At 40.1% G+C, this 27,314-nt stretch overlaps 1 protein-coding gene and 1 long non-coding RNA gene across 6 annotated transcripts in view; one reads left to right on the top strand and one right to left on the bottom strand.

Moving 5' to 3' along the window:
* Nucleotides 1–27,314, top strand: part of gbf1 (golgi brefeldin A resistant guanine nucleotide exchange factor 1) — a 55,838-nt gene that overhangs the window by 9,600 nt on the left and 18,924 nt on the right. For all 5 annotated transcript variants that reach the window (XM_046837003.1, XM_046837001.1, XM_046837005.1 and 2 more), the window contains 3 exons: nt 22,746–22,877; nt 26,385–26,503; nt 26,930–27,038. In XM_046837003.1, the coding sequence (XP_046692959.1) occupies nt 22,746–22,877; nt 26,385–26,503; nt 26,930–27,038 (360 nt within the window). The remainder of the gene's footprint in view (nt 1–22,745; nt 22,878–26,384; nt 26,504–26,929; nt 27,039–27,314) is intronic.
* Nucleotides 14,014–17,733, bottom strand: LOC124377702. Its single transcript, XR_006924110.1, has 3 exons — nt 17,700–17,733; nt 14,989–15,196; nt 14,014–14,436 (listed from the first exon to the last, which is right to left on the bottom strand). It is a non-coding gene; the product is annotated as an uncharacterized LOC124377702 (long non-coding RNA).

The following is a 27,314-nucleotide window of genomic DNA, read 5'->3' as shown; positions in this document are numbered from 1 at the left end:
GCTTTTCAACTATTTTGCTAACATAATATTATTTGACCACCCAGTGTGGCACTAGGTCATAAATTTGGCAGCTTATTAAACTGCTATGATTTTTCAATTTCAAATACAATACTCTGTTACTAAAGCTATTCTTTATTTATCACTGTTGTACTCTGCTTCCCAACGCTTGCTTTTGCTAATGAAGATATATAGAAATATCACAGAACCCTTTGTACACGCCCCTCCCCCCTTTTTATACAATTGACGTATCAAATCTATTATATTACGCTTTGATAATTTTGCACGTTTCATGCTTTCAGCGAGTTCCAGACCTTAAGTTAAGTTTTCTGGGTCATAACTGGGCTGAATTTAAATGTTCGCTAAATTAAATTGGGGCGCAAAAAATGTACCGTGCGAATTAATCAGTTTTTGAACTTGACTGCATTGAGCTCCCTGTATATAAATGTCTTATATTTACACAAACTCCCGGCATTAATTACATGATCTGGAATAATAATTTGATGGTAACATCTACTTTTATAATAAGGCCTTCCTATTGTGAGTGCGTTTTCGATCTAGGGTTTCAAATCGGACCAAATTGTCATCATGCATGTCTGGTCTACTGTGTTGAATTCTGTTGTACAAATATTATTTTACTGATGGCTCATGATTAATGTGTCCTCTTAACCTCGATAGCCCAGTGGCCAGCCTCGTCTCCGAGCTTTAGTGAGAGAGAAAGAATGACAGAGTTAAGGGAATGGAATCTGTCGGGGGGGGTGGATCTGTGGGATGTGAAGAGTGTGCATGGGAAGTTCTCTCAGTCTCCCTCCCTCACCCCCACTCCCCCTCACTTTCTGTCATCTCTCGGGAGTTCTGGTAGATGGACAGGAACGCCTGCGTCTGGGGCCTGAGAGGAATCCACCATGCTTTTTCACCCTGAACCCCACCACAACCCTCTTTCTCCGCCAAGTTGGCGCTTAAACCCCAGGCTCACAAGCTGCTTTAGAGTTTGTGGTATGAAAGTCATCAGTAATTGGGGTTTCTGGAAAAATAACTGTCTGATGGTCTATAAATCATTGCTTATCCATATACATTAAAGGTTGTAGGTATTGTACAATCAATATTACACAATGACATACAATGCTTAGTAAGATGCTGTCAAGTTGAGACCTTGGTATGAGTTATTCTTAATTTCATTGTGATTTAAGGGCTGAAAACATACTTTCCTGTGATTGATTTTTTTTTTTTTTTTGTACAGGGTTGACACTAACTGTAGTCACAGAAACCTGGGTTGGGGCTTGAGGTAGAACCCATTTAAATTCAACCCAGGCATTGTTATAGCACATTATGGTGATGCAGTTTCTTAAAAGAACAACTGATACAGCGTTAATCTGATTTTATTAGTCCTTTCCATTAGTGTAGTGTTAATTTTTATGGTGGTGCATCAGTGATGAATTGTGTTGCATGGACTATAGTCATCTGCTGAACAAAGCCGCCTTAATTCTCTACTTGCTGTGTATATTCTCTCTTCATCTCAAAGGTTTCAGTCGTTTCCTTAGCTTGATACAGGTCCTGTTCTCGTTCCCCTCTTCCAGCCGTGTGATTGGCAGGAGCATGTGCCATACGGCGGCAGCGTGCAGCTGTAAGTATATCATCTGCAGCTTTGGTTGGGTAAATATAGCAGAGGGACTTGTCAGACTGGGAGATGGATTGTTCTGGGAAAGGAAGTGTTGTCTCTTCTTCCACTTGTGGAACAGGAAATTTTTTGTGTGTGTGTTTCTGAAACAAAGAGCAGCCTGTACAGTTGTGGATGTTGAGCATAATTGTGTGTTTTTTTGTTTTTCTTTTTACATCCCAATACCTGCTTTACTCTCTAGCGAAAAACTCCGTATAACCGCTGTATTTTGCTACAGTCGAACTTTTGTAAACATCTGGTGATGTAATGTTCCATTTTACCAATCTTGATCCTGCCACTGAAGCTGGCATGGCATTTAAAAGAACAATAAACAAGCTACTCTTGGTCTTTTTTCATCAGTGAGATGTTGAGAAATACCCCGATATTCTGTTTTCTATTGTTATTGAAACAGGATGCTGCTAAAATGCCTAGTTTAGTTACAGTATATAGTTCATTTAAAATATATATATTTACACTATTGTTCTGATATTTTTTTTAAGATTTAAGTAATTGCACACATGATCGTTGTTCTCTTGTTGCACAGCAAAGGCATTATATTAATTATGTCAGTTATAGTTCTGTGTATAGAGTTTTGGCCTGCATTAGACTTGTGTAGTATAAACACACTGATTAGGATCTAATAAAGTAAAAGCTTAGTGTAAAGTTCTTATATGTTTTCATCATTTAGATTCTGTAGCACATATTATTTTTCACTGTCGACAGGGTTAGCCACTCAGACATGCGTTTGCTAATCCAGAGCCTCTCTGGAAGCACAAACAAGTGTGTTAAGGTGACATATGGGATGTTGGAAGATGGGGTGTTATTTTTCAGGAATCAGTTCTTATAATCTGTAAAGCACAGGCATAGACTTTGGCACCTTGTCTAGTGTTCAGGTCAAAGTCCGACTGCTCAGTGGATCTCTAGAATTTGTTGTGAAACGTTCTGGATTTGAGGGATGGATAAACTGTGAAATCGGATTCGGTGTCAAGTTGAATAATTTCCGTGAACCACTTTTGCAGTGGAGCAGTATAACGGTGAAGAGGATTGGGGGGGTTGAAAGTGGTATTGATTGACAGAAAAATGTAGGTCTCTTCTTCTGCTGCTCACACGATTTCTCTCTGCTTTTTATGCAGCAGCCAGCCTCAGCCTTAGCCCGCTAAATCTTTTAAATCTTTCTGCCATCTCCTCCTCCCTGTCTGATACACTGAGCGTCAGTTTTTTTTTTTTCTACGAAAAATCTGTTGAGGAAAGTAGAGGGCTAAATCCCCTTATTTTTATTCATACAAACACAGGTTTCATCTGATTGACAGCTTCTCTTCCTCCCCCCACACCTTTATTCTCTTGTTCATTAATAACATTGGGAAAATGTACACGCCACCCCAATTGACTAGAAACACTTGGACTGTATAGCTGATTAGGATGTAATTGAACCGTACGGCGTGCCTCGTGGTGATTCCTTTATCACTGACCTTTATTTCGAATTAACTCCAGTCCTTTGAACAAAGGACAGAGCAAAGATCGCTTAGCTAGGACCTCATCTTGATCAAATTAGTCAGCTCACCCTTTATCTGTGCTTTTCTTGTTCAGAGCACTGTGCCTGCCCTCTGACGCAAGTGAACAGCTGACTGCAAGCCTCAGTGTGTGTCTGTCGCTCCCATGCAGGAAAGTTAAGTTTACGTAGGAGTTCATTTGTTTTAAACGCGATTGCAATCCCATGTTTTGTTACGATGGCAAATAAACAAAAAACAGGACTGTCCACTGTTTTATAGTGGTATAGGCAGTGATCTAAGCTCTTACACTCTCTTTTTTTGGCCAGTGCCTATGTCTCACTTTCTGCAATGAAGCCCAAGGTCAAGTGCGAGCCGTCTTAGACTTACAGCTGTGCCAGTGTCCCAGTGTGGCCTTCACTCAGTATGTGGGTATATCCTACACTCTGGAGGCCTCATGCTGTTCATTTGCCATTTGATATCTGCACATATATCTTTCCCAAATGAACAGCAAGAATGCAATTTGGCAGACACAGTGTAAGAGGATGACCCATAACTCAAATCAGGCAACCACATATGCAAATATGTTTTCTCATGGTGGCATATGCTTGTATGAAACGCTCTTGTGTGAAGCTTTTGAAGAGGTCGTTAAATTGTGTAACCTGACAGCATTTATAAATCGTAAATCGATTCAATGCAATCAAGGTAGTTCCGTGTACAGACGTGCATGCATATATGTTTTTTTTTATATATACATTGTTAATGCATTGATGGACCAGATTGTGGTCTTGACCTGTTCAATCACGAGAGTTTAGAACTAGGAATTTACAACGCTCCCACAACGCCAATGGGCCAAAACTCGAGTTCAGGGTTTCTGTTACAATACAATTCTCAGACGCTGCATGTGAACAAGCAGGACAGCAAATGTACTTAGGACAAGTTTGATTCCAGTGGAAATGTTTAATTTCCTAAACTTTAATGTAATTTAATCATGGACTATGAAAAAATGCTTTATATATATATATATATATATATATATATATATATATATATATATATATATATATATATATATATATATATATATATATATATATATATATAGTAGATGTTGTATTAAAACATTTTATTATTCTCTTTTCTGCCATAGACTAGCCTTTAATTGTTTATTTACGCTGTTAATGTACAATTTTGACCCCTCAGTTTGTAAGGTAGGGTTTTCATTGATTTGAGCCCACTGCAACAGTGAAACACCATCAGTAATGATGAATGCTTGTCCCCCTGTCTGCCAGGCAGCCACCCAGCGCTAGTTAGTAGCTGTAAATCTGGCCAGTTAACAGTCCACTAACCGGCGACTGACAGGCGGGACTTAGGTTTGGTGTGAGGATGGGATGCAACTGTTGTTCTGTTTCAGAGCCTCTCAACAATGTGCTGAGTGCATGGAGAGGCCGGGCACAACCATTAATCACGTACTCGGTCTGCCAGTGTAGCAGGCGAAAAGAGTGTGAGCGAGAGGTGGGAGTTTTATAGGATAGGATAGGATATAGGATATGGGAGGTCCGGATGCGCCGATGAGAAGGTAAAGAGACGTGTGCCTGCTGCAAGGTTAAGTCCAAAGCACTTCTCATTCTTAGAGTTCCTAAAAAGTCTCAGAACACATGCTCGGCAAATTACATTAAAACACTGCAGCCTGCAGTATTTCAGCAGTAATGCCTTGTTTGTTTTAGGGTTTTTTTTAGGGGGCGGGGAAAACTTTACAGACTCTATTGAACATTAGGAATCTTTAGAGACAAAATATGAATGTATTGTGGAATTAAACAAGAATTGAAAAAGAATTAAGTATATAATAATGTGAAATTGTGACTTTCCAGAGTGTTGCTTGTCACTTGGGATTTTCCCTGTTCTGATTTGAAGCGCTGGTTTATTTATTTATTTGTTTTACAGATGAACAAATAGAAACTCTGTATTCTCGTGGTATTAATATACACCTTGCTATTTGAACGCGTTGCATTGAGGAGGGGGTAAAAAATATATTTGTATCTCTCGGGTTAACATGCTCTCAAAATAGTTGAGCTGCTTATGTAGAGAGCATATAAGATGTATGCAAATTTCCTCAAGTTACACTCAGCTTTTGTTGTGAGGGCGCATCTAATCCCTCATCAACACACCAAATGATTTTGAGCAAACAGAGCTGCTTAATTGCTTTCTGAATTAATATTGCACTAATGTCAATATCAAATCTGCTCTTGAAGTTCAATCAAAGGTGCAGCAGTGAGTAAAGGAGTGTAGTATCTTTTTTTACAAAGCAGTATAAGTAGTAGGAATCCTGAAAGCCTACTGATAAACAAGCCTGCCTGGATCTTTGTTACTGCTAGTTTAGCCATGAGGACTAGGGTCCCATGGGAGCCTACAAAAAGCTGCAGCAGCCAGAGGTTTATATATCAGGTGGGAATGGGTGGTCAGATATAAAGGTTTATGAAAAGGTCACATTTAATGACGTATGCTGCATTGCTCAATGTGTTTACTACATCCAGTGGTTTAACTTCAGAATCTGCTTTGTTGTGGTCGGGGCTGCTGTGGTTTAAATCCTGACTTTCTGTATATTTTGCTGAAATAGATGCAACTAAAAATAAGTTTATTAAAAATAATTTTTTTGAAAAGTGGGAGGGATTAGTCAAATTGTACGAAAAAAAAAATCTAAAATCAAGTTTAGTTCTCGCTGGGATTGTCTGAACTCCGCGTTGTTGGTAACACAATGTGCTGACCCGGCAGTTCTGGCTTTTCCCCAGCCAAATACTGCATGTCCATGCTTCAAGGGTCACCTAGACTTTCTAAACCATTTCAAGAGGTTTATAACATATTCCTGCATTTAAGGGGGGAAACACAATGAAAGATCAGAGATATTGCAAACGGAGGGTGTATCTCTGTGCCCGAATCGTTAATGCACTGTTGCATTAGAGCTTCCAATGCCTTTGTGCTGACTGTTAGAAGCTGTGAGGTGCAGAGGTTGTGATGTGAATCTGGGCTCAATAGCAGGCTAATCCTGAACAGATGGGGAATGGAGAGGAGTCGGGGTTTGCAGAAATAAGGGCTAATATTAGTATTGCAGAGGCAGTGCCTTGTGCGACGTTGAGATCTTAAGCCTAGGGCGTCCTAGTGTGAATCCCAGGCTGCCTTTATAGATAGGGCTAATAAACCTCACTCTGCACACACAGTGCACACAGCTGCTTGTTATTTCATGCCCCATAAGGACCTTGTGACCATGAACATTCTAATACACATATCTAATGTGCATTAGATTGTTAGTCTGGGTTTGCCACTCTCACATTTTTTTTTTTCCACACAAACAAACATTGTCAAGAAAAGCCTGGCAGTCGTATTGGCGTAAACCGTTTAAACAATGCTGTAATTGTTAGTGCGCTACGAGGTTTCCAATGTTGTTTATGTATACACATTTTTATTTTATTTTATAATGAATGATGTCGACAAAGCGCCCAGTCCTCATCCCTGAAGACTTTCCTTTAGAGTAGAACTTAAAGGGTTGGCTCTACTTTAGACTGTTCAATACAATTAAAGCCTCCTTCCATAACTGTTAACTAGAGGGTTCATTTCAGAACTTTGCTCCAAATCAACTTAATCCCTTCTGACCAAGAAGAATCAATAAGCCAACATCACTAATAAAAACTATCATTTAATGCAAGCTTTTGCACGATAACCACATCAAGAACATGCTCCTACACGCTTCAAATTATTCACAAAATGTATCTGTAAACTTGACTGGACTCCATCTACTATAAACGTTGCTTAAAAACATGATAACGTATCCTTAGTTAGTAAGGTAGCAATTGTCAAGTAAAAAAATTAGCTTCAAATAACATCAGTCAATTCAAGTCAAGAAGCTTTTATTGTCATCATATAAAGCTGACACCGAACACCGTGAAATGTTTCTCCAGAACCCTGGTGCCACATAAAACAACACAGAGCTACATCACACAACATAGAGCTGCATACACATAAAACAACACAGAGCTACATCACACAACATAGAGCTGCATACACATAAAACAACACAGAACTACATCACACAACATAGAGCTGCATACAAAAAAAACAACACAGAGCCAAATCACACGACATAGAGCTGCATACACATAAAACAACACAGAGCCACATCACACGACATAGAGCTGCATACACATAAAACAACGACATAGAGCTGCATACACATAAAACACAGAGCCACATCACACGACATAGAGCTGCATACACATAAAACACAGAGCCACATCACACGACATAGAGCTGCATACACATAAAACACAGAGCCACATCACACGACATAGAGCTGCATACACATAAAACAACACAGAGCCACATCACACGACATAGAGCTGCATACACATAAAACACAGAGCCACATCACACGACATAGAGCTGCATACACATAAAACAACACAGAGCCACATCACACAACAGCTGAGGACTAAAGAAAGTGAAGTGCAAACGGTGCAGACGAAAGACAGTGCAGATAAAACAAGACACTGTATCACAGATGCACAAAACACAGAATAGTGTCGACCAGATTTTTTTAATTTATTATAGTAAACAACAAATTCAACAAATTTATTTCCCTTAAAGTAAATCCCTTCAAAACAAACACGTACAATTTTCTTCTTCACCTTAGGGAATAATTACTGGAGAAAATTTCAATTTAAGATCAGAACTGATTGTCTTTGGAAGGTTGAGGCATCTAACTATTAATATCTATATAATTATGGTCATTAAAGGTTTTTAGATAAGCATTAATACCTGTGCTATAACAATAATCAAATGGTTTTGTCATGTAACAAGTTGAACAATAGTTGAGTGCGTTTTCTATCTGGATTTTCTTCCTGCAAGCACAAGTTGTACATGATGAAGTGCGTAGTATGCATGGTCGTGCCTCGGTGCCGAACATCTCTCCGGCTTTTTCATTAGTGGTTGTCCTTCTAGTCAGGACAAATCATCACCCTCAGTCCCATCCTGTGTAACATTAGATGTTCCTGTAACGTTATTAAGGTAGTTTATCTCTTGACTGCCAGTGAAGTGGTAATCGGCCACCTGTGTATGAGAATATTCACTAGTGATTCAGGTGTTTAGGCGGTGTTGTCTGTGTGCTCATCACCTTCTTCATTGAACATGTCCAGCTCACTTTCAATTACTCTCCAGTGAATCCTATGACAAAATTAGCCTGTACAGCCGAAAGCCTTTGAAGTCCTCCCTGCCTACAGTTGGCAAATAACAGACCTCTGGCAAAGGCAACAGCATTCAAGTGGTGGCCTGGCATAAACTTAAAAAAAGGAAAGTTGCTCCTATTTTTGGGCAGCAGCTGGTTTTGAAGCAGAGTGCCATTGTAAAGGTGACATGGTTCAAAACGTTCTTGTTGGCGTCAGGGGCGTGGAAGAGGAACAGGCGCTCTCAGATGATTAAACAACTGCCAGCCATTCAGGGGCGCACATATAAATACGCAAGCGAGAAGGGTGACACATGTGGCCAGCCTTTTAAACCTGTTGACGAGTTCTTCTTAAATAGAATGGGATCAGCGCAGCCGATTACATATTTTAACAAAAGCCACTATGCTGACATAGACGGCAGGCTGGCAGAGAGGAGGCCCCCACAGCTGACCAGGGGACATGCTAACAACCTAGGACAACAAGGAGGTGATGACTGCTCTGAAAGCAAAATAGACCTGCCGATATACAGTTACGGCAGCCCCCCCTTCCCTTCCCTCAGCGGCTGCTCACAGTTTTTTTTTTTTTAACTTCATGTGGTGCAATGCTCGCTGGGTAATTTACTGCCAGTCAAAACTAGTGGGTTGTGATTCTTTCCTGTTTAAGATCTTAGCTGGGTTTTGTTAATGCTCTGTCATTTTGATGACTCTTTTATGAGATACTGGCTAATTGGATGATTCAAAGATTGTTTGTGTCCTGCATCAGTTATCTCGTTACAATACTTGCTTTATTTATTTGATTGTTATTATTATATTATTTTTTTCAGAAAATGTGGTGCGTGCTAGCTTATAAATGTGAATAGCATTCAGTTTTGTTTACAAAATATTTTTTTTGTGTGTGTGTCTGGTTCTAAGCATTTTTTTTTTTAGCATCTTTGGTTCTAATGGATTTTTGGGTGCTGTACTATTCTGCCTTTCTTGTTAAGCAGTTCTTGAATGCACTCTACATATTCTAGCCATCTCAGTTATGCACATAAGCCTGTGTTTGTTTTAAACTGTAAAAATTCCTGCTATACCGACACGGTGCTAGTAGCCGAGAGTGATGAAATCCTGTCACAGAAATTTATGACCCGAGCACTTGCTAGTAGCAGCATGGGTCTTGTTCTTTACGGAGTCGGACACAAGGTCATAGCATAATGAATCTATGAACCAGCACACGCGGGGTTTACAACATGGGGTCTATTTATTCACCATTAGATATGCATAGGTCTGTTAAGAAAACATCCCACGATTTCTTTCTTTTTATCTGTAAAACAAAAAAATATATTTATATTTTTTAAGACTTTATTTTAATACATAAATAACAGTTGATGTGTTTGTTTGTGTTTCTTGTGACTAGATCCTTGTGCATATTTTGTAAAGAGAATTCAGTTTTCAGAAATTTCGCTTGGCCAATCTAGCAATGCATTTTGTACGTAAACATAAGGTCACTTAAGGCCAGAGAGAGCTCAGCCCTGACCTTAACACAACCTCTCTTAACCCCACACAAATGCTCCAGAGACCTACTTTAATTTAATATACCACCACTGCCTACCTTCAGAACTTTTAACCTGCCTCATGAACTTCTAACCTGCCATATGCTGATCGTCAACATTCCTTATAACGTTCAGCATTTAAACAATTTCCTACTGATTTCATCTGACATTGTTTCACCCCAAATCCCCCCAGTGCCTTCAAATGTTTAATCCAAGTGTTTTCCCTACTGCCTGAATATCATCTCACTAAGATGACAATTTCTAGGTGTTTGTCATTTTTTTAATTTAAATTAATTTCATTCTTTTTTTTTTTTTTTTTTTTTTGTGCTGTTTTTATTTTTGCATTTTCCTCTCTAGTGTGCTTTAGTGCTTTTTGTGCTCATTAAGAATCTTCACGATATCATATTATAAATAAAATGCGAAGGGATTTAAAATTGCCAGGTTTATTGTGCACCACTGTCTTATTAAAAAGACTATAGGTTGAAAGCCAGTTGATTCCTTAGTTGAATAATAATGATAAATAATAATTATTTATTATTATTTAGGTTATCGACCCCTGTTTCGTAATTATTTTAGGTCCATTTTCACCAGTTATATGTAATGTACTGATTGTAACACTGCGCTAACCTGTTCATGGTGAAATCAGAGATATGTATGCTCTTCTTGTTCACCTCTTTCTAATCCACATTGAGTTATTTTCTTTAAAGGTGACAAAGAGGGTAGTCCGTTGTTTTCTGTTTATCCGAGGTGACATGACCAGTGGCGCAAGTGTGCGAGGAGACGCGTTGTTGCCATAGCTAAATATACATCCCTGACAGCTTCATAATGGGTTCCAGGAAGTTCAGTCAAAAAATAAAAACAAAGCAACATTTCTAGTTGATTGGTTTTGAAAGGGCGTTTTTTCCTTGCTGAATGGGAAAAATGTGGACTTCAGCATTCCACGGCTGTGATGCCAGTCGGATTGGATAGGCGCAGCCTTGCGTGCGCTGAACGGACAGAGAGCGATGGAGACGCAACAGACGGCAAAAACCTGAATTATGGGAAAGGGTTCTGTTAGAGGAAACAACAGCATGTCAAACAAATTCGCTTTAATGTATAGAGAACTGTTTTCGGGGTATTCGTTCCGATTTCTCCAAACAGAAATGTCCTTATTTCTTTTTTAGTCTAACTTGTTTTTTAATATTAAGCATTAAATAGATAAACCTGTTGTCAACTTTCAGGTTTTGTCTCAACCGTCACCCGTATAGACAATAGAGAATGCCTTGTTTAGGTTCTGCTGCGTTTTCCTCGTTTACAACAGTTAGTCTAGTACAAGTTCATAGACTGCTTCTGAAGTTAGATAATCATTATCGCAATGAATCTTGGGTTTGAGCTGTTGTAAAAAGCTGCATTGGGCCCGTGTAGTTGATGAGACTGGAAACTTAGTTCAGTGACCTGCATTTCTACAGCACACACCAGTATAAATGCCTTTTTTTTTTTTTTTTTTTACACATTGAAACATTGAGCGCTTAAAATATTAACTTCATCTCCGATATTGAAGTTAAACCTTTTTTTTTTTTCCTTTTTTTTAGCTTTCCCAAGTTGTTGGAAGGATCAGAATATTCCGTTTGTTTGTCTTATTGCTTTCTTCATATTTGCACATATAAACTCCAGTCAAGTCTGTGTTGGTCTGTAGACAGCAAAGAATTATACAAACACTGTACTTTTATTGAATGTTGGCACTTAGTAAAAGGTTGTGTATTGGCAGAACGCTAGAAAAGCAGGAAAGATTTCTTGAAAATAAGTAACGCTACGCCGAAGCTCCATCTGTACGAGACATTCTCATGTGAAAGGAGCATGAATGTTTACAAACACCTATCTGGCGTTTGCTGCCTAAAAAGAATTTTGTCATGAATTCATAAAGATAATGCACTCCCTGGCACAGGGCCCATGTGCTCAGCTGTCCCACATTACCACACAATATGGTGGAGGAGCCACTTAACGCTGTACGGTTTAAAGTTACCACACTGCTGGCAAACGGCTGTAGACTTTTACTCCTCCACCACTTCTGGAAATTGTGTTTGTATTCTTTTTTTTTTTTGCCTCTCCAGTTTTGGGTAAATTGTGTGCTGAGAGATGTTTTATGACAAACAGCAAGCCCCAGGGAAGTGCACTTTAGACATCACTCGAAAGGACCGGGATGGGATGTGAATTCAGCTCAAGTACTTTAGTGTTAGATCTTCAGATTCTTAAACTCTTAGGCACAGTTGAGGCCGGGCATGTCCAACTTAATTAGTGGGTTTATTTATTTATTTTGCCTCCCCCACTGGAACTGTATTTATCTAGAGGAGACTGGAGAAGGCCTCAGTGTGTAGAAGGTACGCTGCGCTCTTTCAGATCTTCTTTCCTTTACACGCTGGGCCGGTTACTATATCGTAGACATGCCGGCACTCAGGGGAGTCATTTTTGACATTTGTCGCCTTGGTCTGCTAAGCTGCACAGGGCATCGCCTGCCACTCTCAGAGTTACGTTTCAGTGCCCCACTGGGTTTAAACCCGATCCGCTCTTGTGTTCGCCCGCTGCAGTGATCCTAAGGCATCAGCGCCCAGAAATGTTGTCCCTCAGCGTGTGTTGTTCCAAAGTCATCAGCTGTTGCCATGGAGAGTGAGATTGACACTTGGGAGCACAACCCTTTTGTCCCTGGCCATATTATTACCGTGCGAAACCGGGTTGAGATTTTGATTGGGGTGTTTTACACAGTACAGCTCTCAGAGAACTGAATTTCACGTTACTGGTAACAGAGGGGTCGAGAGTGCCGACAACGCCGTTATAACGTCTCACCACCGTATGCTTTTCCAGCCATTGTTTTGCTACTTTCTAGCCCTCTGCCTTTTCACACATTCGTAGCAAAGTGAAACAGCTCAGATTAAGATTAATCCTCTTTAATGCGCCTGCTCATTACACAGTCATTAGGTGACTCGATCCTAATCCAGCCCACCTAACTGCTGCGCTTTATAGAACACACATACAGGATTTACTGCCAGTGCCGAGAGACTTATACGTTACTGCGCGTTTTCATGTTTTCACTGGTTTAGGGTACTGCTTAATGGTACAGTTGTCCTGGAGGTGAGCGGCATTGTGTTGAACACACAATTAAATAAAATTTCACCGCTCTAATCATCATCCTGTTGAACCTTTTATTCATTAAGAATGTTTGGACAATTTATATTCATTGTGAGGATTTCAAACTGCCCATGATCTATCGCTTCATTAATAGATGGATAGATTAATTGATTGTTCATCCAACAATATTAAAATGTTTCATTTATTGCCTGGTATTATGAGCCGTACGTTAATAGTAATTTCGGCAACATTTTTGGCAAAAGGACTCGTAACACACGCGCACTTTCTCCTGACACTTTCTTTGTGCTTTTCCAGGCCATGTAATCGTAGGCAGGGTTTGTTTTAGTATGCGCTTCAGTGTCTGTGGGTATTGTGTCTTGCAAACACAGTAGCTGAGGCCTGTAGTCGAGCTCTACAGTGCCTGGTTGCAGGATTCTCTCATAACCCCTGGGAATGCCATTAGCACGGAGTTGAAGGAATGCAGCAGGTGAAACAAATAAGGCACAGGCTCAGTCTCTTGTCGGCCTGCTTTATTTCTTCTTCCCCCACTCTGTCAGTCTTTTTTTTTTTTTTTTTTTTTTTATTCCCTCTCACTTTTTTTCTCTCTGTCGTTCTTTCCGTGCAGTTGTGGATTGTAGTATGCAGGGTGAGAAATCTGCTGAAAACCAGAGCATGTGTGTCCTGCGCCACTGCCCACTCTTCCAGGCTTAACTCCTTACGCTATCCCACTAAAACGAACCCTCCACCCTCATCCTTCTTGCCCTACTCAAGACGCGTCACGGCTGGCCAGTCGTGCAGGATCAAAACAGATGATGGAAAGTGAGGGTCTTGCACACACTGTTTGGTTTTCCTCTGATCTAAGGTGTTAATTCCGAACCATCTCTGATGAAGGTCACACCGTGTTGGTGTATGTATTGTGTGTTTAAACAGGGTTGAATTTATAATTTTTTTCCCCCTCTATAACGTTCTTTCATACTTCAAAGAATGAAAGACAGGCTGTAATCACACGGTCAGTATCATCACAAATTTATTTCGAGAAGCTCGAATGGCGTTATTTCAACTATTTAAAGTGTACAGTTGACTTTGAATTGATTTGCAGTGTGTGTTGAAAAAAAAAAATATAATGAATACATAGTTATAGAGTTATAATACATCCGTGCTAGTTCTTACTGGCCTCGTAAATACAGGAAGCAACCTTCAGCAACACATTCTTGAGGAAGTACACACACACACACACACACACATACATGAACAGCGGAACTGAACTGTGTATGCCTGCCATTCTCTCAAATGTTTTAATTCAGCATGATATAACATCCGTTATTTATGAGTTGATTGAGCGTAACGCATTTTGGAGCAGAAGTCCATCCATCATGAGCCGTCCTGCACACTGTGAAACACATTACTGTACGCCCCGGCCCGCTCGGCTCTGCCAGAATAATGTGGCTTCTGTGTAAAAAAAAAAATGAAGCATAAAAAATACATTTTATTTGCAGGATAACAGGTGTGAGTCGCATGAAGCGCGGATCGTAATGAAGTCATGGTTTGTGAATGCATCGTGTTTTGGAATATTTTGTCGACGCCATTTGTTTTTAAATAGATACACTATTTAGTTATAGTCCGAAGATCAGGAGTGAATTTGAAATGGTTACAGAAGTGTGGAGTGATTTTGATGATGCAGCTTTATTTTAATGCTTAAGATTTAGCAGTTTCATTTGCAATGCGTAGTTCGAACTGTACTTTAATTCAATAATGCCTAAAGTCTACATTAGGCTGTATAAAGTATTATTCCTATTATTAATATTAATATACATAATCCATAGTGTGTAAAATCACTTTTTCTAATACAACGTCTTTACATACTTTTGTGAATTGCAGTTACATTTGAACAAGCTCGATTAGCTGTGAAATGGTTGTCTTAAATCTACATCATCCAAAATCAATAATCATTTTTGCAGTTTAAGTGATCAGAAGATCACCAAAGTCAGTGGCTTAACATACTGCTCATTTTTGAACCCTGTCAAATCCTGCAGCATTTCAGTCGCTGGTCAATATGAGTCCAGAGGGCAATTTGAACAAAGCCCCCTCAGGTCAGAGGTGAGGTGCAGGGCTGCTGTTTGTTTGTTTGCACTCCCGCTCAGCACCTCTTTTAATATCAGCCTCAAGGTGTGGCAAACAAAGCCTCAGCCGTTTGGCCGCCCATTCAGAGCTGCACAACGAGAGCAGGAGAGAAAGAAAAGAGGGTTTGGATTAGAGGGAAGGACTCATCAAACATGCCAGTTCATCTGTCTGAATTTCTTATTACACAAACACTCTCTCTCTCTCTCTCTCTCTCTCTCTTCCTTCCTTCCACGTGGGCAGTTTGTCCCTACTCTTCAGTGGTGCTAGAACTTTGTTGTGTTGAATATTTATATATACATCTCACATTTTAGTAGATTAGTTATTTAGTAGTATATTATATCGAAATAACTGGCAACAAAAGTGAGTACACCCTAAGTGATAATAGCTGTACATGGAGTATCCATACAAATCCATACAAAATACACAATTGTGTATCTGTATTAGAGCAGTTAAAATTTGGTGCTTTGAGTACAATTCTCTCATACTGACCACTGGATGTTTTAAAATGGAACCTTATCACAAAAAAAGACTCATTGAGGATTTGAGAATTAGAATTGTTGCTCTCCACAAAGACGCCCAGGCGATAAGAATATCAGTATCACCATGAAACTGAGTTACAGTACAGTGGCCAGTGTCATACAGAGGGTTTTTCAATATGGGTTCCACTCGGATCAGGCCTTTACAAGGGTGCTGTGCATCAACTGCAGAAGCTGGCTTCAGAAAACAGACGTATGAGTGCTTTCAGCATTTCTTTAGAGGTTCCAGAAGCGGAATGTCCGCTTGTCAGTGCTCAGACCATACACCTCATCCTGCAACATGGCCGTCCTCCCAGAAGCTCTTCTGAAGCTGGCTCACAAAAAAAAGGCCTGCAAGCAGTTTGCTGAAGACGATCTGTCCAAGAGCATGAATTACTGGAACCATGTCCTGTGGTCTGATGAGACTAAGGTAAACTTGTTTGGCTCAGATGGTGTCCATCATGTGTGGCGATGCCCGGGTGAAGAGTACCAAGAAAATCGTGTCTTGTCTGTGGTCAAGTATGGTGGTGGTAGTATCATGGACTGGGGCTGCATGAGTGCTGCTGGTACTGAAGAGCTGCGGTTCATTGAGGGGAAACGTGGATTAAAACATGTACTGACTGTACCAACATGTGACATTCTAAAACAGAACATGATGCCCTCGCTACAGAAACTGGGCTGATCGCCAGTTTTCCAAAGTGAAAACGACCCTAAACACACAGTCAAGATGACAACTGCCTTGCTGAAGGTGAAGGTGATTGAGTGGCCAAGTATGTCTCTAGACCTGAACTCTATTGAGCACCTGTGGGGCATCTTCAAGGGGAAGGTGGAGAAGTGCCATGTGTCTAACATTAAGCAGCTCCATCATGCCATTATGGAGGAGTGAAAGAGAATTCCAGCAACAACCTGTGCAGTTCTGGTGAATTCCATGCCCATGAGGAGTAAGGCAGTGCTGGATAACAGTGGTGTTCACACAAAATTTTGACACTTTGGACTCAGTTTTGACTTGTTCACTTAGGGTGTACTCACTTTTGTTGCCAGTTATTTTGACAGTAATGGCAGTATGCTGAGTGATTTTTAGAGGACAGTAAATCAGTACTGCTATACAAGCTGCATATTGACTACTCTATTAAAAAAAATATATATATATATTTTTTTTTCACTTTTTATGTGAGGGGTATATTCACGTTTGTATATACATATATATATATATATATATATATATATATATATATATATATATATATATATATATATATATATATTTTTTTTTTTAACATAATCTATAATTATATATATTTTTTGTTATGTTGAAACACTGGTTATATTAATTGAGAAGAAAACTTTACGATTATTTAGCAAATAAATTTAAGAAAAACTGCGGTGGTCTAAAAATCTGTGTGGATTTCATTTGAACTTCAATTCACAGTCTGGCTCATATGTACTTGCATTTACTTAATCCTTTATCGGACTGTGAGAGTAAAATCTTCGACAGATATTCTATTTCTAATAACCGGTGAAGGTCATATTGGGTCATATTTTTCCCCCCACAGTTATTTAGTGACTATGTAGTTTGTTAATGGTAGTTCTGTTTAGTCTATGCGAAAAAATAACGAACCCTGCAGAACAACACAACTTGCATGAGAAAGTGTTAGAAGAGGAAATGTTCCATGAGGAAAGATCATGCGATCATTATTAAAGTTACGTTTATCCACACGGTAACGATTTCAGCAGAAAGAAGAAATGAACTGTTGCTGTAGTCAAACTGTCTTTTTACATTTTTTTTTTTACTTTGTTTATTTGATAATCGTATTCAAAAATAAAACCTCAACTGACCTTGAGTTTTGTTTGGCCAGCTCATATCGCCTGGACTGGTATCAATATTATATTTGCAGTTATGTCATACTGTTTGGGTGCAGTATTTATTCATTTCTTTGTGAAATATGTGAGATATTATAAATATGTATAAATCCTATTACTGTTCACATTTACGTTATCTTTCCTTTAAGTAATTTTAAAGTATTTACTTTTTTATAAAAATAAATAAACAATTGATCTTAGTATTTTTGACTTTACCTTTGGTAGTTAACTTGGAGCAAGTGAAGCGTCCTCTGTAGATCAGTAAAGATCTTATCTTGCGTATCTTCTCTTTCTTATCTTAAGAACATGCGCAATCTGAGTAGTTTAGTAAACACCCTGCTACAAATAGGAGCCTCATTTAGCATTGATCCCACATTGTTCAAATTGTAGTTTAAAATGAAAAGTTATCTGGTTATTACATTTATTGATGACTTGTTCGAACCCTAGAGAGCCATTTAACTATTACGAATTAGCCAAACGTACGGTTAGTTGAACTACACATATTTAGCTGGTGAAGCAAGTCAGAGTTATTTTTTTTTGGTCCTTGCTGAAATGAAATGACAAGAGAACCTCACACTGTATAAAAAAAATTCAACTAAATTTCATCCCTGGATAGAAGAACCCTGCTGTGATCTCGCTATGTTAAAAGCAGAGCTGCATTGTGTTACTGTGGAAGCTTCAAGAAAAGTTTTAATTTCTCTGGGGCTTTCGAAATTGCCTGTTTAGATTGTGCAGGGCATTGTTCAAAGCATTCATAAGATACCACTGCGGCCTGTACGGGACAACCATATGGACTTCCATAACATTGTTACATCCTAATTGCCCTTTTCGACAAGTGCCAATTTCCTTCAAGAGCTAGAGGAGAGGGAAAAGGGGGAGAGTCCTGCGCTGACGTGCATCAAATCTACTCCTCAGTGTCATCCCCTTCCCCTCCCCACCTTCAAAAGAGGACAGAATTGCTAGACCGGTTGCAGGCATAGATGAGGGGTCTCACTGGATTTGCGTTGGCCTTGCTGGCCTTGTTAGAGCGTCCCCTCTCCCCCAGAGCACAGTGCAGCAGAGGCGCTGTGTCTAATTCTAGCAGCCGATCAATAAGCACGAGTGCCTGGGCTGCTCACAGGGTGACTAACCCCCATACCCATCTCACCACCTCACCGAGACATGGGCCAAAACTTTGGAGGAAATATTTACTCCACTCTTGTAACGTCTTTTATTAGGACTTGATTGGTGCTGAATCATACAGACGAGTTGCTTATATAGGGCCAAAAGTATGTGGACGCCTGTCCATTTTGTTTCGTATCCACTTTTTATAGATGGTTCGATCAATAGATGGATCGATTGAACACTTTATTCATTCAAGAGACAGAGCCTTCACGTTTTCTGGGAAGGCGATCCGCTAGCTTTTGCATCGCGGCTGTGTGGATTTGGTCCTTAGTAGGTTTAGGCATCGAGATCATGCGTCAATTCCTACTGTTGGAATGGTAATGCTATAGCCGCTAGGTTAATGAATAAAAATATATTTTTTCCCCATAAGAGCATAAAGGAAAGCAGTTGCTTTTTATAGATTCATTTTGCTGATTTCTTATGTCTTTTCACTGTGTCTCTGCCGTCCACTTGTGATCTTGTTTGTTAATGCCAGGTGTGAACCACATCTTAGTTCCAGGGAAGCTTTAATGCACCAGCATAAAAAGAGGTCCTATATGACCGTGTTGTGACAACAGATTAGTAAAGACCCTCATATGGATGTGATGATCAGGTGTCCAGACACTTTTGGCCATTTGGTGACTATGCAAAGCCAGTTCCTACAACATGCACATATTGAACTTCAAAGCGAGAACATTTTCAGTGCCATCAAAGAGTTCGGGACTTCTGCATTACTTCACTCATGACATTCACTTAAATCGGAATGAATTAAAGAAATATCTTTCAGGTTTTAATTCGTAGCAGTTTTATTGTTTTGAGAAACTGTTGTGAGCATTCGTTTCCATACACGTTATTAGCAAAGAAAAAGGGGTTTGATTTGTTAAGGGATGGAAATGAACTGGTGTTTACACTACAAGTGACTGCAGCCCGGGTATGACGGACTAAAATATGTGACACAGCAGTCTGACAAATTAAGTTATTCATTCTTTTGTGGTTAAATTAAGCAAATACAAAGCAGTGTCGGCTCCAGTACTCCATCAGACACTGTTTGTATTTCTGGTGCTGTAGTCTAATCATGTGCTGCTCTGAATAGCAGTGTCCAACGCACATACACACATTCTCTCTCTCTCTCTCTCTCTCTCTCCCTCTTTCTCGCTCTCGTTTTTTTTCCACACTATTTTTTTTATATCTATATTTTCTAGAAAACTCCATTCTTTCTCTGCTTACCGAATGACTAATAGAGTTTTTAAAGTTTTTGGTTGCCAAATGATGCTTTTGTGGAATTCTGTGGGTCTTTAGTGGTTAAATTATTCAAAATATGTACATTTAGATTTACATTTATAATTCTGAATATATATTTTCAGTTCTCTTCTGATAAATGGGTTTTTTTTTAATGCTGTAGATTTATTTACATTTAAATTCCAGGTATACACGGCTTTGGTTTAACACCCGAAGCTGCAGAACAATGAATCGCAAGTTCCAGTATTCTAAAAACAAGCAAGGTTAGGGAGCCCATGTGCCATTTAATCATAAATGGTAATTATAAGTGTGCAGGAACAAATTAAATGTATATAGTAAGCAAAATAAAAAATGATTGTTAGTTAACCTTTTAGTTTAGAACTGAATTTAGGTCAGAGGCTGGCTGTTCACACCTACGCACTAGCTGGAAATGGTGTTCATTATTTTGGTTGTTGTGAATTTATACCTTGATATCTGGACAGAAGCCTGTTTGTTTTCTGGCTAGTAAAACTGACCATCACTATAAACACTTTTTTTTTTTTTTTTTTTTTTTTTTGGTTTGTAAATCAAACTCTTTGTGCTTCAGTGCCAATGCATGGACATTTTGTAATGTTTTCCTACAGGTGCTCCAATGAGGCTCCGTGTCCTCTGAGCGCTGGGTTTGTTACAGCACAATACAAGACACACATGGATGCACAGCTCTGGTGCTTCAAAAAGGATTCCGTTCGCTTTCTGTTGTTGGAAACTAGCAGCCCCTCTGCACCGGTTTAAAATTATAGGCCGAGTGATGTTAATAAAACGCACATTTCAAGTTTAACGCTAGCAGATGATTTGTTTTGCATTTTCATCTTTCGATGTCGAGTATCTCCACTGGTTACAGTCATACGATACCGTTTGTGAGATTGCCTGACCGAGAACGGCAAGTACACACGCACCCGTTTACCCACTTGCACTCATTCACGTTGCCTTTAGATGAAATATACACGGAGGGCAGAACACCTATAATCCCCGTTTTATTTTAGGCCGTGTCACCTGGAGGTCACGCGGTGGGATTACTGCGAGATTGTCTCACCGTGATGCTCCAACCTTTATTCTTTATTTATTTACCTGCATGGCCCTGGAGAGTTCTCCGAAGTACAGAGTCATATTTATCCTTTATTTAAGGAGATTGGCCCACACATACAGGCGCGTAAGCGGGGGAGAGTGAGGAGAAGAGGGGGCAGCTGATGGAATGTCTCTGCTTGCTGATGGCCTTCCAGATCAATACAACACAATTGTGTTCTCCAGCCTGAGATCCTTGGAGCGCCATGGTGGCACTTACGGGGTGATCGCCTCTGATGAAGTCTTTATTAGACTCTATTGACAGATTCATTTTAGCGCTCTCTCCCACGTCTGTGCGCTTCTTTTCAGACCCCCTCTCCCACTGTAAAGTAATAGACACTAAGCCCACCCTTAAAAGTTCCCAGCTCTTGTGATATGATTTAGCACAATAGTTATTACACCCAGTGTTTTGAAAGCTTAGCGAATATTTCTTCGAGCAGTTTTTCAAAGTTACTTTAGTTGTTGCCGTGCGAGTTCGCTTTTCTCACGGACTTAACTCGAAAGCACTTACGCTGTCTATTCCTAAACACGGCAGCGTTTTCAAAGAACTTCCAGTGCATTAATTGCTCTACAATGCAGCATCAAGGCTTTTCTCTCGAGAGTGCAAAGCAACCCCTGGTCCCAGAGAAGCTGAAGATTTGCTTTTGGAGGCTCGTCAGAGAGCGACCTGGCCGCAGATAAAACGAACTGTGGAGATTTTTAAATTGTTTCATATTTGATTTCCAAACAAGCCTCGGGGATATTAGATATCACAGCTAATACTCAGTGGTCACATGTGCTCATCTTGGGCTTTGAAGTCACAAGTTGCTTTTTTTTCGTTTTTCTTATATAAAGTAAACGTTCTAGAGAGCATTAATCCAGGCCGTATTAAAGCGGCAAGCAGAGCGCCAGCGTATCGTCTTCACCACCTTTCGTGACTCGGCTAATTTTTCCCTTGTTGTTTTACCTGGTTTGTGTTTTGTAACCTCTCACCCTCAACTCGCCATTGCTTTCAGAAGGGCTGCTTCCCATTCCTGAGTGGATTGGCCCGAGGTGCTTTCCCATCCACACATGCAACTCAGAGCCGCATTCTGCATGTGCAGTGTGTAGTGCCCTGCGCTGCTGCTGTGATTTACTGGCTCTGTGAGATTAGGGATTTATGTGCGCTAGGCTCTGATGTTTTTCATGAGAGTTCATCAGTAACAAATGCTGGTGTAGGTGTATGTTTTACCTTTTCAAATAGTACAATTGTACACGATGGACCACAGACACATCCGTTGTTCGGGCCATTTTACAGCCTCAAAGCTTTTAATATATTTGATTTGAATCTTAAATAATCCTTCACTGCCCTCAGTGCTGTTTTCATGCTTTTTATTAGACACAAATCCCCATGTATTATGAGAAAAGGTTTGTGTGCTTTTTTATTTTTATTTTTTAGTTGTTACTCAGATGAGACATTTCATTAATGCTAAATCCTACATTCTATACCACTGCTTTAGCAAAGCTTGTAGAAATTGAGTTGGAATAAGATATCCTACGCTGCTGGTGAATTAAACCTGCCCCAGGAAATCTGGTTTGCCGTATTGAACTTATATTGTTGCCAAAATTTTATTTGATTTGATTTTTTTTTGTAGTTGTTTATGACAACACTATTTTCGATTTAGATGTTTTGCTCCACTGTTGAGGATCTATATGTTGGTTCGCTTTAACAAGGAAGTGCAACTAGGTTTTTAAAACACATTTGACCTGAATAAGCCCAGTGTTTTGACATGCATTAATATCTCATTTGTTCTCTTTCAGACCTCTCCGAAGTGGAGCCCAATGTCTTTCTTCGACCCTTCTTGGAAGTTGTTCGCTCGGAGGACACAACCGGACCAATCACAGGCCTCGCTCTCACTTCCGTCAACAAGTTTCTCTCTTACGGCCTCATAGGTAAAATCCAGTTTGCCATATTCTCATGTAAACATAGTTTACATATATAGTTTTTGTTTTCTAATGTGGTTTTAGTTCATTGTAAGAAGCAGCGTGATTTCAGTGAAGTAACAGATATTTACCAGAAGAGGTGTGTGTGTGTGTGTGTGTGTGTATATGTGTGTATATGTGTGTATATGTGTGTATATGTGTGTATATGTGTGTGTGTGTGTGTGTGTGTGTGTGTGTGTGTGTGTGTATGTATGTATGTGTGTGTATATATATATATATATATATATATATATATATATATATATATATATATATATATATATAAATATAAATAAAATTGAAATTTTTTTATAGAACCTTTTTTGTGGATTGTTGAATAAAATAAACTACCCCTGTAAGGAGAACTAGTATTGCTAAAAACGTGACTAGCACAGCCAATCCATAGCCTTAGCAGAGAACTATGGTGCGATTTTGCCAGCGAATGTCTAAAACCAACACACAGCTCCAGATGTTAGCCATCCGTCATTTTTCTCTAATCTCTCATAAATAGTGGGGGGTGTTGAATAAATAATATGACAGCACTTGTCAAGCAACTGTACAGTTTGCACAACAAAATAGAGTTGGAGAGACCCGCTATGACCTGAAATGCTACAATTGCAACAAGGAGTTACTTGACCCATCATTTAGTCAGATTTTTTTATTCTCCCCCCCTACCCTCCTCCTCCAAATAATAACGGAGGAAATGTACTGGCCGTGACATAAACACGTCACTGTTGAGCGTGACGTGATGTTTAAATTGAGAAAAATGAATGTAGTTCATTGGAATTCACAGACATGTTACGTGGATTAGTTTTACCCAAATGACAACTGAATTGCATCAAGTGAACAATAGGCACAGGAGAGGAAATATTCACACGTGCACATGCCTAACAAATAAGTCATGGGCTACCAGAGGCCTGCTGTCACTCACAATCCAGCACTGATCTCTTATCCAGCATCTCATCAAAGGGGGGGGTTTCACGTGTAATGGTTTCTATGGCAACCAGCCTGGGGCGATCAGGAAGATAGGCCGCCTTGCCATAGAAGGGATCATATGGTTCCTGTCATAAGCTAAAGTTTTCTCTTCCTATCCGGCAAGCTTTTAACACGTCCGCAGATCATTTGAGTGAAGCGGCTGTTCTGATTTGGCGTGCGTCTTGTTTGTATTTTGTGTGGGTACTGAAATCATGTAAGCCATGTATTTATTTCAAACCTTTTATTTATTTTTTGTCGCACGCACGCATACGCACACACAGCGAGATTGATAGTTGCTTTAATCCTATGTGAACACTTGAGGAGCTCGATATCTTAATGCAGTTGTATGAGATTGTGATTAAATGACCTTTTGGCATGCAAGTGATTTTACACTGACTGACGCCTTGTGCTCATTCACTCTCTCCTAATCTGCTTTGAGGAGTGATATTATCATTAGGCCGAATTAGCATTCCACAGACGAAACGCACACCATTCCCTAAGGTTTACCGTTTTATAGTTCCAGCAGACTCTTCGAATGATTTGGCTGCTTTAGCACACTGCATCACTAACAGGCAGATTTTCTCGATTTCGCTCTCACTAAATTTTCAGCCTCCGAAGAAGCTTTGCTGCAGTACAGTTAATCTGAAACGATGAGGTAAATAATGACACTTCTTATGTCCAGTAAGCACTACATAAAGAACACTGCCATCTATTGGTCAAACAGATAACCAGACACGCTCGTCTGCATGACAGACACCAGCATTTATTCCGTAGTCATATGTTATACAGTCGCACATTTATGTATTCTCGCTCTTCCTAATTGCGAAAGGAAGCCCACACGGTTTAAAGCGCATTCTAGCTAACGCCCGTCCCCTGAGATTTACAGCATGTGCTTTTTATCAACCAGTCCCCGATGACACGTCTCGTTGTCTCTCACTCCGAGTGTACAGTGAGACCTGAGCCGTTCTAGCACACTGGGGGGTCTGCGTTTGTATGAGCGAGTCCGTTTGCCGAGGGTTTAATTCCCCTCAAATCTCAGGCCTGAGGTTGGCTGACTCTGGGGGATGGCCGCACTGACAGATTTCCAGATCCTACTATTCCCACTCTCCCAATCCGGCATGTCTTTTTCTGATTTCCCTCGCGTTAAGGTTTCCTTCTGGGGAGGTTTATGCAACAAATGAAATACCATTTTCTACACTAGTAGAACATTTACATGCACAATGGTGCATGTGAGACTTGTGTAAGACGAACGGTTTCTATCAGTTGGTGACTTGAAATTAAAATAAAGAGTATATTTCCTTGATCTTGATGCTAAGTGATTAGCATGCGTGGAGTTGTGGCTTAACGCTCAGGACATGCATCATACATGCCGTTCCGTGCCGTGTTGTTTTTTCGTGATGATATTGTCTGAATGTACTTTGACTTTACCCTCTTACTACACGACAGCTGTTTGAGCCCCGCTCTCACACACGTTCTCTTACACACATGCACACAGTCCCTCAGCCCCACCCGCACTGCTGTTATTTCAACAAGGACCCTGCCGCCTGTCTGTGTAGCTGGTGCCAAGTGAGGATTAGTTTTTTAGATGACTTTTAATGTTGTGCTGAATAGCCCATAGCTCTGGTTTCCGTGGAGATTGGGCACAAGAACGTCTCATGTTTATTTGGGCCTTTGTTTCTATAAAAGCACTAAATTCACAAGTGCTCATAACCTCCTTTTTTTTTTTGCCATGCGATCTCTATTAGCGGTCTTAAGTATCGGTGATTTTAATAGTGGGTTAGGTTACATTTTCTTCATAAATGTAAAGTTCCTCATTAACCTTGTTGCACTTTTCAGACTGTAAAATAAATGCCTTGTGATTTGCGTTGTCTTAACTTTCTGTAAAGCCATTCACGTATTCTAGAAACATTGGGAAGCAAGAGTTTATGCACCAGGTTAATGAAATAAAACTCAGGAAATTGTCTGCCATTTGAAGCATGACTTGTGGAGCAATAGAATGAAGGCCACCTTTTCTCTTCCCCGTCCTCTTTTGTGAAGCTTCTAATGAAGTGAATAGTTTTCTCGTCTCTGAACTCTACCTGCAGCAAGAGCCCCGGGTTTCCATTCCAGACAGCCTGTGCTTATTAGTTAATGAAATAGTCTTTAAAGGCGTTGGGAAAGAAAAGCAGCCTGGCCCCAGCTTGCTTTCTGGCCCAGCTTAGGTTTCAAAACACTGGTTCCCGTTGCCTAGACAGCCAATTTACCCACCTGCCCACAAAGGACACATCTGGTGATTAGATGTCAGATGGCTGCGATAGACCCTTCTCGCGGAGTACCGTGAACGGAAGGGGTGTGCAAGGGATGAACCAAGCGAAATGTATAAGACCGATTATTCGATGTCCATGCAGTTTTGACACTTCACCATAGGATATACAGTATATCGTTATTCCAGATAAAACTACTTCATGCATTTGAAGCTTTAAGAAATGCCTGGCATACTGTTTAAACTTCTGTCTGTTCCAGATGCCAATCATGAAGGAGCAGCAGAGGGGATTGAGAACATGGCTGATGCGGTCACTCATGCAAGATTCGTGGGGACAGACCCTGCTAGTGATGAAGTGGTGCTCATGAAAATCCTCCAGGTAATGGGCTGACAAATCTTAAAATCTCACCCAGACATACACGAAAACAGGGCTGGGTGATGTGACAGTGTATGAAATCAGTAGCATGATATGTTGTGCACACAATGCAGTGTACTGAGATCATTGGGTTTATAATGCTGACTCAATCCACTGTTATTACAGTATTGTGTCACTTCTTGGACGTTTAAACATTAAAATTTTTCTTTTATTGTGTGTGTGTGTGTTGAGACTTGCCGGTGATACAACATCTACTGAAGATATTATTCATACCGTTAAAAGTCCCATGATGACCGTGTACTGTGGAAAATATTATGATTATATTTTTGACGTATTCTTTTCCCATACACTAAAATGACACTGCAAATATTTACTGCTACAAACTCTTTATTCTCTCACTTAGTGCTGACTTTGTTTTGGTTGTTTCAGGTTTTGAGGACTTTGCTGCTGACTCCAGTGGGAGCCCATCTGACAAACGAGTCTGTGTGTGAGATCATGCAGTCCTGCTTCCGCATTTGCTTTGAGATGAGACTAAGTGGTGAGCCAAGCAACTGAGGTTGCTACAGTCCCCCTTGAAACATTATTAGCAGCTATATATCTCTGAGTGAATAAGACAACAGATGCAATCTTGGTTATTATATTGACATTTTCAGCTGTTCTGTTGGCACAGTTAAATCTTCAATACTGACCCAGTGTATGTTAGACTGCAGTTCACAGCTCCCTGCCCCCAGTCCCTGCGCAGGGTGCTAATAAAGCCTAGCACTAATCCTGGCCAAACAGAGCGGGACTCTCGGGTCCTGAGCTACTGCTGCTC

Source organism: Silurus meridionalis, chromosome 2, assembly GCF_014805685.1.
Source record: "Silurus meridionalis isolate SWU-2019-XX chromosome 2, ASM1480568v1, whole genome shotgun sequence".
In the NCBI taxonomy this organism is placed as follows: Eukaryota; Metazoa; Chordata; class Actinopteri; order Siluriformes; family Siluridae; genus Silurus; species Silurus meridionalis.
The sequence above is the reverse complement of the archived record's forward strand: the minus strand, read 5'-3'. Positions and strand labels throughout refer to the sequence as shown.